Below are 13,213 nucleotides of genomic sequence, written 5' to 3'. Positions count from 1 at the left end.
CCCTCTAAATACACCTCTGCTGTCTTCAACCAGGATCTCAGCGATTACTGCCTCATTGCCTGCGTCCGTAATGGGTCTGTGGTCAAACGACCACCCCTCAACACTGTCAAACGCTCCCTAAAACACTTCGGCGAGCAGGCCTTTCTAATCGACCGGGTATCCTGGAAGGATATTGACCTCATTCAGTCAGTAGAGGATGCCTGGTTATTCTTTAAAAGTGCTCTCCTCACCATCTTAAATAAGCATGCCCCATTCAAGAAAATTAGAACTAAGAACAGATATAGCCCGTGGTTCACTCCAGACTTGACTGCCCTTGACCAGCACAAAAACATCCTGTGGCGTACTGCATTAGCATCGAATAGCCCCCGCGATATGCAACTTTTCAGGGAATTTAGGAACCAATATACACAGACAGTTGGGAAAGCAAAGGCTAGCTTTTTCAAACAGAAATTTGCATCCTGTAGCACAAACTCCAAAAAGTTCTGGGACACTAAAGTCCATGGAGAATAAGAGCACCTCCTCCCAGCTGCCCTGTTCAACCTCTCTTTCGTATCATCTGAGATCCCCAAAGATTGGAAAGCTGCCGCGGTAATCCCCCTCTTCAAAGGGGGAGACACTCTAGACCCAAACTGTTACAGACCTAAATCCATCCTACCCTGCCTTTCTAAAGTCTTCGAAAGCCAAGTTAACAAACAAATCACCGACCATTTAGAATCCCACCGTACCTTCTCAGCTATGCAATCTGGTTTCCGAGCTGATCATGTGTGCACCTCAGCCACACTCAAGGTCCTAAACGATATCATAACCGCCATCGATTACAGACAATACTGTGCAGCCGTCTTCATCGACCTGGCCAAGGCTTTTGACTCTGTCAATCATCGCATTCTTATCGGCAGACTCAATAGCCTTGGTTTCTCAAATGACTGCCTCGCCTGGTTCACCAACTACTTCTCAGAGTTCAATGTGTCAAATCGGAGGGCCTGTTGTCCGGGCCTCTGCCAGTCTCTTTGGGGGTGCCACAGGGTTCAATTCTCGGGCCGACTCTTTTCTCTGTATACATCAATGATGTCGCTCTTGCTGCTGGTGATTCTCTGATCCACCTCTACGCAGACAACACCATTCTGTATAGTTCTGGCCCTTCTTTGGACACTGTGTTAACAAACCTCCAGACAAGCTTCAATGCCATACAACACTCCTTCCGTGGTCTCCAACTGTTCTTAAATGCAAGTAAAACTAAATGCATGCTCTTCAACCGATCGCTGCCCGCACCCGCCAGCCGAACTAGCATCACTACTCTGGACGGTTCTGATTTAGATTATGTTGACAACTACAAATATCTAGGTGTCTGGTTAGACTGTAAACTCTACTTTCAGACTCACATTAAACATCTCGAATCCATAATTAAATCTAGAATCGGCTTCCTATTTCGTAACAAAGCATCCTTCACTCATGCCGCCAAACATACCCTCGTAAAACTGACTATCCTACCAATCTTTGACTTTGGCGATGTCATTTACATAATAGCCTCCAACACTCTACTCAGAAAATTGGATGTAGTCTATCACAGTGCCATTAGTTTTGTCACCAAAGCCCCATATACTACCCTCCACTGCAACCTGTATGCTCTCGTTGGCTGGCACTCGCTTCATATTCGTCGCCAAACCCACTGGCTCCCGGTCATCTATAAGCCTTTGCTAGGTAAAGCCCAGCCTTATCTCAGCTCACTGGTCACCATAGCAGCACCCACCCATAGCACGCGCTCCAGCAGGTATATTTCACTGGTCATCCCCAAAGCCAACTCCTTGTTTGGCCGCCTTTCCTTCCATTTCTCTGCTGCCAATGACTGGAACAAATTGCAAAAATCACTGAAGCTGGAGTCTTATACCTCCCTCACTAACTTTAAGCATCAGCTGTCAGAGCAGCTTACCGATCATTGCACCTGTACACAGCCCATCTGTAAATATCCCACCCAACTACCTCATCCCCATATAGTTATTTTTTTCTCTCCTTTGCAACCCAGTATCTCTACTTGCACATTCATCTTCTGCACATCTATCACTCCAGTGTTTATTGCTAAATTGTAATTATTTCGCCACTATGGCCTATTTATTGCCTTACCTCCCTAATCTTACTACATTTGCACACACTGTATATAGATTTTTCTATTGTGTTATTGACTGTACTTTTGTTTCTCCCATGTGTAACTCTGTGTTGTTGTTTGTGTTGCACTGCTTTGCTTTATCTTTGCCAGGTCGCAGTTGTAAATGAGAACTTGTTCTCAACTGGCCTACCTGGTTAAATAAAGATGTTCTCAACTGGCCTACCTGGTTAAATAAAGGTGTTCTCAACTGGCCTACCTGGTTAAATAAAGGTGTTCTCAACTGGCCTACCTGGTTAAATAAAGGTGGGAAGAAATAAAAAATGAACAGAAATTCTGAACATTTGTTTAAGAATGACAAGGAAAAAAAGTGAAATGGTGTTGATTATATTCTGTTTATTACAAAATATAAGAGTTTGAAACTGTTAAGAGAAGGCTCAAAGATCAAAGCTAATTGATCAGAGAGAAGGAGGGTGGTTAAACAGGGAAAATATAACTGTATTGAAAATACATCTATTATGATCAAATGTGTCTTACCAACAAAGATACTGGCAAGGCAATACATTCAAAGTATAAACCAATAAATGAAATATACAATGAAAGATATTAAGTTATGATAATAGATAAAGAACCTCTTTATGATAACAGATTTACTAAAGTTTTTTTTAAATGTAAAGTTCCATTCTGAGAGCTTAAACTATTTTCACTTACAGCATGACAGCAATGCATTTTCTTAATCAGTTAGTATACACATTTGATAGAGGTAGATTCCTTGTATTTTACAGGCAAATTAAACATTTGAATTCTTCCCACTCATAATCATCTGTTTTTGATAGTAAATGAATGTAGTTCATTTAGTTTCCAAGTGAGATTTAACTGCTCCTAGTATTTTATTATGGATATAGAACTGATTCAGTAGATATACATTTTCCCCTTTGTACCTTTTGCTAGTGGAGAAAAGGCTACTTTTCAATGTGAATTTCTCATGCAGAGGGACAAATCCTAACTTTGACTTTTCATGCACAACTCAATCTTACATTGACTTCAATGCATGATTAACACAAAAGGTATGCAGATTGCAGGTTAGTATTCAGCCCATATAGTATATAGTCATGATGTACGAAACATTAGGAGCACCTTCCTAACATTGAGTTGCACCCCCCCGTCCCTCCCCTTTGAACTAAAAACTGCTTTAATTAATCGGGGTATGGACTCTACACGGTGTCCAAAGCGTTCCACAGGGATGCTGGCCCATGATGGCTCCAATGCTTCCCACAAATGTGTCAAGTTGACTGGATGTCCTTTGGGTGGTGGGCCATTTTTGATACACACAGGAAACTGTTGAGCATGAAAAACCCAGCAGAGTGTGCAGTTCTTGACACCCTCAAACTGGTGCACCTGGCCCCTACTACCATACCCCATTCAAAGTCACTTAAATATTTTGTCTTGCCCATTCACCTTCTGAATGGCACACATACACAATCCATGTCTCTTAGGTCTCAAGACTTTAAAAAATCCTTCTTTAACCTGTCTCCTCCCCTTCATCTACACTGATTGAAGTAGATTTAACAATAAGGGATCATAGCTTCCACCTGGATTCACCTGGTCAGTCTATATCAGCAGGTGTTCCTAATGTTTTGTTCACTCAGTGTACACACAATATAAATGAAAGTAAACCATCACACAATAAGAAACATGATTGAAGTAAAGCTACAGTTTTCCGATGAGGCTCCATGATGAGGCTCAAGATGTTCAAGATTCAAAATGTCTCCAGCTGTAGAGTATATTCAGGTGGTGAGAGTACACTCAGAATGGCCCTCCAACCACTGACCTGCCCTGGATTTGAATGTCATCAAAAGGGAAAAGAGCAAGGATCTGAAAGGAAGCCATATGGTGGGGGTTTATTTTTTTCACATATTTTATACCTCTGATCCAGACAACAGTCCAGTAAGTCTCTTTCATAACAATAAATAAATTGGGAATGTTACAATTTCCCCCCAAATCCTCACAAATATGTATTTATAGCATTTTCAGTGAATATCAGCGGACTTCGAGTCAAACGCCAAATACACTTTGAGCTGATTTCCCAGACACAGATGAAGTTTATATCTATAGTCCTGGACTAAAAAAAGCATTTTCAATGGAGAATCTTTTTAGTCCAGTACAAGGATTAATTTGTGTGTGGGAAACTGACCCTTCCTGTATAACTCACATCATCATTGCCGTCGGCTAGATCCAGTGCCGTCTCATCCTCCATGTTCCTCAGCATCTTGTCGGCCCCAGACTGGCAGAGCAGGTTGGCGATGGCTGCGTCCTGCCGGCCCACCGCCAGGTGAAGTGCCGTGCAGCCGTTAAACATCGCAGCGTCCATGTCAGCTCCCTTGTTCAGCAGCAGAGTCACAGAGATTGCGTCATGGAGCTCCACGGCCAGATGGAGAGCTGTCTTACCACTTGTACCTTCCTGGGGTACAGAGAGAAGACAGGCAAGGGTAAGGGAATCGGTAAATACAATTTCCCCTCAAAAAAGATAGGGTGAGGGAAAGGCCACCAGGGGGAGCAAAGGACCAAACAATCTGTCCTCCTCAATCAAGTAGCTATTCAGTCTAAAACTGAAAATGTGCCAATGTCTTGAACACATAAAATTAGGCATATTATATCTACTGTATAGCAAGCTTATTTCCCCCAGAAAAATATCTGGGGTAGGTAAGGTCAGTCTGCTATGTTGTGTTGAGTTCTATATCCATCTATATGTGACTCAGACTTGCTGGCCAGGGCCTATTCTCTGACACGTCAAGCATCTCCAGAAAACCCCCTGGTTCCCAGCCAGCCTCATCACGACCCAACTCTAATTACATGAATCCATCAGAATCCACTGAGCTCAGACCGTATCACTATCAGTACAGTAAAGTAGTAAAGGACATAGCTTGAAGGAGAAAGTCTGTACCTCTAAATATATATATTTTTAAATACCATGTGTTCATTAATATATCACATTTGCTCATATCATGCAATGATACATTCCTTTAAAGACAGTCCTCAAAGGTGCAGCTTGATCATCTAAGTCGAGGTAAATGCATATCTGCCCTACTACAAATTAAGAGGATTTAGGAAAGACACAATGTTATGAAGTACTAACTACAGTATTACAACACAATGTAATGCAGTACTTGAGTAATGCAAGGTTATTGTAAGGGAGTACACCCAGGGACGTCATTGGACAAACCTGGATGTTGAGGTCTGCCCCTTTCTTCATCAGTAGCTTCATCAGACAATGCTGTCTGTTCACAGTGGCTAAGTGGAGACAGGTGAGACCTGAAAACAAAGACACATTCCTTTAAAAAAATATCACCTTTCTGAATGAGGGATTAGATTATTTTGACTACATGTTATAGCTAGTATCAAACAAGCATCAGTAAGGTCATGCCACGTGACACACAATAACATACATAAGCTACATATCAAACAAAATATACAATTGTTTACAACCATTAACATGATTTCCATCTCCAAAATCTACTAAGCCAGGAACATCTAATACCAGCTCGACAGCAACAACAAATAATTTAGACCACAGTCTTGTCTCGCACAGAGCAATGTCGCAATGAAACACAAAGCGCGAGGCAAGAACAAGCTCGCACAGATGCCGACATACTGTAGACGCCAACACAACAACAGGAAGTGGCACTAAATAAAGAGATATCACATCACGGTATCGTTATTGCCCCTCACACAGCATGCAAGGTGGCAACAGCTAATCATCCTGGGCTCTGTTCAGTAGGCACACAGCGTGCAAGGTGGCAACAGCTGATCATCCTGGGCTCTATTCAGTAGGCACACAGTGTGCAAGGTGGCAACAGCTAATCATCCTGGGCTCTGTTCAGTAGGCACACAGTGTGCAAGGTGGCAACAGCTAATCATCCTGGGCTCTATTCAGTAGGCACACAGCGTGCAAGGTGGCAACAGCTGATCATCCTGGGCTCTGTTCAGTAGGCACACAGCGTGCAAGGTGGCAACAGCTAATCATCCTGGGCTCTGTTCAGTAGGCACACAGCGTGCAAGGTGGCAACAGCTGATCATCCTGGGCTCTGTTCAGTAGGCACACAGTGTGCAAGGTGGCAACAGCTAATCATCCTGGGCTCTGTTCAGTAGGCACACAGCGTGCAAGGTGGCAACAGCTGATCATCCTGGGCTCTGTTCAGTAGGCACACAGCGTGCAAGGTGGCAACAGCTGATCATCCTGGGCTCTATTCAGTAGGCACACAGCGTGCAAGGTGGCAACAGCTGATCATCCTGGGCTCTATTCAGTAGGCACACAGTGTGCAAGGTGGCAACAGCTGATCATCCTGGGCTCTATTCAGTAGGCACACAGCGTGCAAGGTGGCAACAGCTGATCATCCTGGGCTCTATTCAGTAGACATACAGCGTGCAAGGTGGCAACAGCTGATCATCCTGGGCTCTATTCAGTAGGCACACAGTGTGCAAGGTGGCAACAGCTGATCATCCTGGGCTCTATTCAGCAGGCACACAGCGTGCAAGGTGGCAACAGCTGATCATCCTGGGCTCTATTCAGTAGACAGACAGCGTGCAAGGTGGCAACAGCTGATCATCCTGGGCTCTATTCAGTAGGCATACAGCGTGCAAGGTGGCAACAGCTAATCATCCTGGGCTCTATTCAGTAGACATACAGCGTGCAAGGTGGCAACAGCTGATCATCCTGGGCTCTGTTCAGTAGGCACACAGCGTGCAAGGTGGCAACAGCTGATCATCCTGGGCTCTATTCAGTAGGCATACAGCGTGCAAGGTGGCAACAGCTGATCATCCTGGGCTCTATTCAGTAGGCATACAGCGTGCAAGGTGGCAACAGCTGATCATCCTGGGCTCTATTCAGTAGGCACACAGTGTGCAAGGTGGCAACAGCTTTGCAAAGGAGGGCACCTATTGGTAGATGGGTAAATATAAAAAAGCAGACATTGAATATTCCTTTGAGCAGGGTGAAGTTATTAATGACACTTTGGATGGTGTATCAATACACCCCGTCACTACAAAGATACAGGCGTCCTTCCTAACTCAGTTGCCGGAGAGGAAGGAAACCGCTCAGGGATTTCACCATGAGGCCAATGGTGACTTTAAAACAGTTACAGAGTTTAATGGCTGTAGTTACTCCACAATACTAACCTAAATTACAGAGTGAAAAGAAGGAAGCCTGTACAGACTAAAAATATTTCAAAACATGCATCCTGTTTACAACAAAGCATTAAAGTAATACTGCAAAAAATGTGGCAAAGCAATTCACTTTTGTCCTGAATACAAAGTGTTATGTTTGGGGCAAATCCAGTACCACTCTCTATATTTTCAAGCATAGTGGTGTCTGCATCATATTATGGGTATGCTTGTAATCGTTAAGGGCTGGGGAGTTTTCAGGATAAAAAAGAAATGGAATGGAGCTGAGCACAGAAAAAAAAAATAAAAAAAAATATATTTAATAGGCTGTAACACAACAGAATGTGGAATAAGTCAAGGGGTATGACTACTTTCTGAAGGCTCTGTACATTATGTAGAACACACATGTAGAATAAGGAAAGTAACAGCTCTATTTATGACATTTATAGCTGTAATATTTCATGTTTGCCTACTGTAGCGGGCCCAGGGTTGTATTCATTACTGCACACATAGAAAAATGAAAATTTGTGTTTCTTATATGGCAAGTCCAGGTAGGCTCCCTGTTTCAGTCAGTTTTTTCCCCAATTTGGTGCCTAATGAATATGGGCCCTGCTCACCTCTCCAGTTCTGGGTCTCCAGCACGGAGCCCAGCTTGCTGGGGGAGACATCCCGGGTCATCTCGGTGGCGCATTTGGCCTGGCCCTGCTCGCAGGCCACATGGAGCGGCGTGTTGCCCTCCTGGTCCTGCAGCTCCAGGCTGGCCCCGCTCTCCACAAGGGCCCGCACCACCGAAGACAGGCTCAGGTAGGTGGCAAGGTGTAGCGGCGTCTAAAGACCACGCATAAAAATAGAATTACTTCTATGGGTACACTCAATATGGACGCCAGTCCACCCATCACAGAACATTGACTAGGATGGGGATCCCCTTTCTAGTAATTTTATTTCCATGGAACCACGTACCAATCCAAACAAACAACCAACAATGGGTTAGTATTACAGGTTGGTGTGATATCTGACTTGGAGTCAGAATGGGCCCTCTTTTAAAGTGAATTTAATACAATCAGGGTTGCTAAGAGCTGATCAAGGATCTGAACTTAAGTACAGTAGCTAGTATCTACACTGAGTGTACAAAACATTAGGAACACCTTCCTAATATTGTGTTGCACCCCCTTTTGCCCTCAGAATAGCCTCAATTCGTCAGGGCATGGACTCAAAAGCGTTCCACAGGGATGCTGGCACATGTTGACTCCAATGCTTCCCACAGTTGCATCAAGTTGGCTGGATGTCCTTTGGGTGGTGGACCATTCTTGATACACATGGGAAACTGTTAAGCGTGAAAAACCCAGCAGCGTTGCAGTTCTTGACACAGTCAAACCGGTGCACCTGGCACCTACTGCCATTCCCCATTCAAAGGCACTTTGCTATTTACCCTCTGAATGGCCCTCATACACAATCCATGTCTCATTTTTCTTAAAAATCCTTCTTTAACCTGACTCCTCCCTTTCATCTACACTGATTGAAGTGGATATAACAGATGACATCCATAAGGGATCACCTCGATTCACCTGGTCAGTCAATGTCAATGTCAATACATTGGTAAGTAACTAAAATAAATCAAATGTAGGCCTAAGGCATCAATGTGGAACTGCTGGTTGAACTGTGTAGGGGGGAATATAATGACTAATATAACCAGTAGGGCTACCACTGCTTACGTGGCTTTTGGTAAACTCTAACAGAACAGAGAAATAACAGGGCTATGTGTGTGTGAGTCACGGTGTAAAACGCTGACTGTGTCATTTCTGCTCTCTCCACTTTCCTCTCCGACCCATCAGGATTTCTCCAATGCCACGTAAGCTTGCCCCCCCCCCTGCATGTTCACTCAAACCTCCTCTTAAATCTGCCCTGACTAGCTTAAATGTTTCTATCTATGAGACAGAGAAGATTCCAGATACGATTCCTCCACTCTTATTCGTTTTTTAATGGCGGGAAAGCAGGGGAGTTTCCAATTTCATTTAAGCTCCCTTATGAAATAACTGTGGAACCACCCACCGAACCGTTACTGTGGGAGGATGCACTACTGGAGAAAGGGGAAGAGAATTTCTCTTGAATTACACGATGCAGAAATAACATTATCACCTCTGTCGTCATAAACATTGGCAATTGCAATCATCAAGAGGAAGTATCATGAAGGTTAAGTCAGTTTCAGTACACCAGTATAACCAGTGTTGAGGGTGTAAAGGGAGGACTGTTGCTTTGTTTACTGTACCTGGTACAAGTTGTTCTGGATGTCCAAGACATCTTTGGGGAACAGCTGTACCAGTTGGTTGGCAAAGTGTTCATCTTCATGGATGATGGCTAAATGCAGGACTCTAGAAGGGAAACAAAAACAAAACAACTTTTCTCATTATATTTCTATAATAAATCAGACTGATTTATAAAGACCCTTTTTCATTAAATGTGTCATAAAGTGCTTTTACGGTAACCCGTCCTAGGCCCCACAGCAAGCAAAAGCAGTTTGGAGTTACTGTCACTGGAAAGTGAGCCGCCCGAGGAGAGTGGAATCATTTCTCATTCAAAATGTCCAGTTACTTTCCTTTTAACGTTTCAAAGTAAGCAGCCTCAGGAGATGAGAACAACATGTAATTTGATGGAAAGAATTACCTGCTTGAGCATTCTTAGAATGATATCCAGACCTACCTGGAAATGTAAGACATTGCATTAATGTCAACTGTTTGCTGAGCAGGCCACACTCATTGGTTGCGAATGTTGTGCAATAATGGAACTTTTATGCAAAGAACAGTCATGTCAGGAGGATGTTTCATCCCGCAAAGCACTTTTCAAATAAGTATCTTCTTGGGTATCATTTACCACTAGAACAGTAGTTACTTGAAGAAGAACAAACAAAACTATTGGTTGATGAAGGGATGTTTAACATACACAAACCGCAGACCTATGAACTTTAACTACACAGTTAAAATGCAAATGCAATGAATTTTGTTCTTTACTGCACCCCATTCACGCTGTCATCACATTTGGTTCATACAGTCAAAGTGGAAAACAGCCACACCAAGAAACACTCACCCCAAAAGCTAAAGGGGAAGTTCTAGCAGACAAGAGTCAAATGCAGGAAATGGGCACAACAGTGCTTTGTTTAACCTACATCAAGGCTTTCCAAAACACATTGTTCACACACTATTCCCTACAAAGTGCATTACTTTGGACCAGAGCTACATTTTCAACCTAACTAAATGATGTGAAAGTAGTGTAGAAGGCCGATAAGGCCGAAAGTCTGCATGTCTGTGTGTCTGTGGTAATTGTATGAGTTTCATTAATCAGTCTATTCTTGGGAGATAATTACTATGTGAACATGTGCCCTGCCTCGTCTATCATGGGGAATTTCCAGTGCTGTGTCTTTTACACTTCTGCTTTCCAATTCGAGGCACCTCACAGGAGTTCATCCGCAGCTTTCACACAAAGGCCTGAGAGTATGTATCACTCCACACTTACTCTCCTCTTAGTCGACATCACATGCCATGATTATTGGGATTAGGATAAACATGACACACGCAAAGAAAGAGCTGTGCAGGGCAAAACTACAGGTCATACCCCAAGCCTTGATTTATTCATCCAGACAGCAACAACAATTGGTGGTTGTTTTGATTGTTCGCTGCAAATTGGTGCAGTAGGCCTGATCTACGAAAACGCATCCATCTTCAAATTGTTATTGTGGTTAACACACCCAGACATCCAGTCATTCCATCAGACATGACGGCATCAATGAAAACGTCACCTGTTTGTTGACAGTGGTAATTTTAGCTTATGCTTTCATTGCCAGATAAAACCCCTAAGAGGACAGACAAAGAGTAGCACCCATCCAATTCTGTAAGATCTACCAGGTTGAATCTGGACAGGTCTCTAGGTGCTTGGGCCAAAGAGTAGCACCCATCCAATTCTGTAAGATCTACCAGGTTGAATCTGGACGGGTCTCTAGGTGCTTGGGGCAAAGAGTTGTTTTTTGGATTGGGCACAAATGTATGGGGCAGGACAGACACCATCTTGTGCATTAGAATTGAGTCGATAGACATTTGCATGGCCCAATTGGTACCAATTAGACAGGGGAAAGTCATATTATGTATACAGATACTAAGGACACCGCTTCTGAGACTGTTCTTTATTCTTACTCTGATTATGATCTGTTCTGATGCCTAGTCACTTTAGCCAGCATTTATGTACATATCTACCTCAAATACCTCACATTCCTGCACATTAATCTGGTAGTGGTACTCCCTGTATATAGCCCCATTATTGTGTATTCTATTTAAGCAATAAGGCCTGATGTGGTGTGGTATATTGCCAATATACCGTGGCTAAGGGCTGTTCTTAACACGACACAACGCTGAGTGCCTGGACACAGCCCTTAGCCGTGGTACATTTGCCATTTATCACAAAGCCCAGAGGTGCCTTAATGCTATTAAAAACTGTTTACCAACAGAATTTGAGGAGTAAAAATAAGTATTTTGTCATACCCTCGATATACGGAATAAAAGCTTTCAACCAATCAGCATTCAGGGCTCAAACCACCCAGTTAATAATTCTCTTTTTAACTCTGCATCTTTAGGGAGGGGTCATAAACAAACATTTCACGGTAGTCTACACCTATTGTTTTCGGCGCATGTGACAAATATAATTTGATTTGATATTGTCAAATTAAACTAAAATTAGCCGACTGTTGTCCATACTTGTGTCTATACTGAAAAATGTGTCCATTTTTTTCACAATTTCCTTCTGGCTATTTGTGTCCAACAAGAATTGTGGGCGGATCCCAATGTAATTAATTAAAATGCAAAGTTAACCATGCCTTGGCTTTGCACACACATACACGCATGCGTGTGTTTCTTGAAACGTTGTTCACCAAAATTTCGTCGCCATGACAAGAACACGTTTGACCTTTTCAAAAACACAGCCATAGGGGAAATTTAAATTGGAGTTATTTAAAAAGAGGTTAAAAAACGTACGTGTCTCCATCTTCAGTGATGGTGGTGAGAAGGTTTTCTTCATGTTCACTGCATTCTGTGTTCTCTGCGCTGTCATCTTTAGACTTGGAAATGTTGCAGCCCCCTATAATCTCACTCAAACTCTCAACATTTAGTGACGATGAGCCATAAGCAGAATCCAACCGCTCCTCTGTGCTGGTGATAGTCAATTTATCCCTGGCTTCAGAAGTCGAATCCTGATCTGTTTTGATAAAGGGGTCATCTTTCATTAGTGATTGGAAGGATTCAACACCAGAGTCCATTTGGTTATCCTCCAACAAATCCAATTTCCGCTTCGCATCTTCGGCGCTTTGCATGGTGGCCCGCGATCCACAGTCACTCCAGGTAGTCTTGACCGGTTTAATCCCTGAGAGGTCTATATGTTGCTTGATGGTGCGAGCAGTTCTCGGGAGGAAAACTCGATCACACCTGAGTAGGAATTCACTGTTCCTTTCTGAAACCAAAGGTAGCGGTTGCGTTTCATGCCCTCGGATCGAGCGCGTTTACTTTCCTCCACACCACCAGTTTAGGCTACACGAAAATAAGTGGAGTCATCTTGCAACAATGCATAAATGGTATAAACGCTTCCCTACACGCAAAATGGGGCATTTACTTCAAAACATCATAAGAGTCTTAACATCAGCAACCGGCTTCAAAATAACGTTGGCACTGCCATAACCTGTGGTAAACCTGCATAGTTGAGAGCATGTGAGCGATGAAACGCGATAGGGGAAGAGCTCTGCGCTTACGTGAAAAGGCGGACTGTTTTTGTCTGGAGATGCGGATGGGGAATCCCCGAAGTGCGTATTATGCACTTGCATTACAACCACCCCCAACGCTGTGGAGTGTCCCTGGTTTTACAGGATAGGTTTGAACGACACTCCCCGTACCATGCTTCCATTTGTGTTTCTTTCTAAACGAG

General features: G+C 43.3%; 1 protein-coding gene across 2 annotated transcripts; it reads right to left on the bottom strand.

The window, feature by feature from the left end:
- Window positions 1-2,474: 2,474 nt before the first annotated feature.
- On the bottom strand, window positions 2,475-13,069 carry LOC109900587 (nuclear factor of kappa light polypeptide gene enhancer in B-cells inhibitor, epsilon). 2 transcript variants are annotated; one of them, XM_020496281.2, is made up of 6 exons: window positions 12,274-13,069; window positions 9,525-9,627; window positions 7,876-8,086; window positions 5,322-5,410; window positions 4,311-4,559; window positions 2,475-3,934 (listed from the first exon to the last, which is right to left on the bottom strand). In XM_020496281.2, the coding sequence occupies exons 1-6, from the start codon at window positions 12,606-12,608 to the stop codon at window positions 3,905-3,907; spliced, it is 1,017 nt and encodes a 338-aa protein (XP_020351870.1). In that variant the 5' UTR covers window positions 12,609-13,069; the 3' UTR covers window positions 2,475-3,904. The 2 variants fall into 2 exon arrangements, with proteins under 2 accessions (XP_020351870.1, XP_020351869.1); XM_020496280.2 differs by having other exon boundaries at window positions 2,475-3,973; window positions 12,274-13,067.
- Window positions 13,070-13,213: the final 144 nt, after the last annotated feature.

The sequence above is a fragment of the Oncorhynchus kisutch genome, linkage group LG12 (genome assembly GCF_002021735.2).
Source record: "Oncorhynchus kisutch isolate 150728-3 linkage group LG12, Okis_V2, whole genome shotgun sequence".
NCBI classification, from domain to species: domain Eukaryota; kingdom Metazoa; phylum Chordata; class Actinopteri; order Salmoniformes; family Salmonidae; genus Oncorhynchus; species Oncorhynchus kisutch.
Note: the sequence above shows the minus strand (reverse complement) of the source record. Positions and strands in the feature narration are given on the sequence as shown.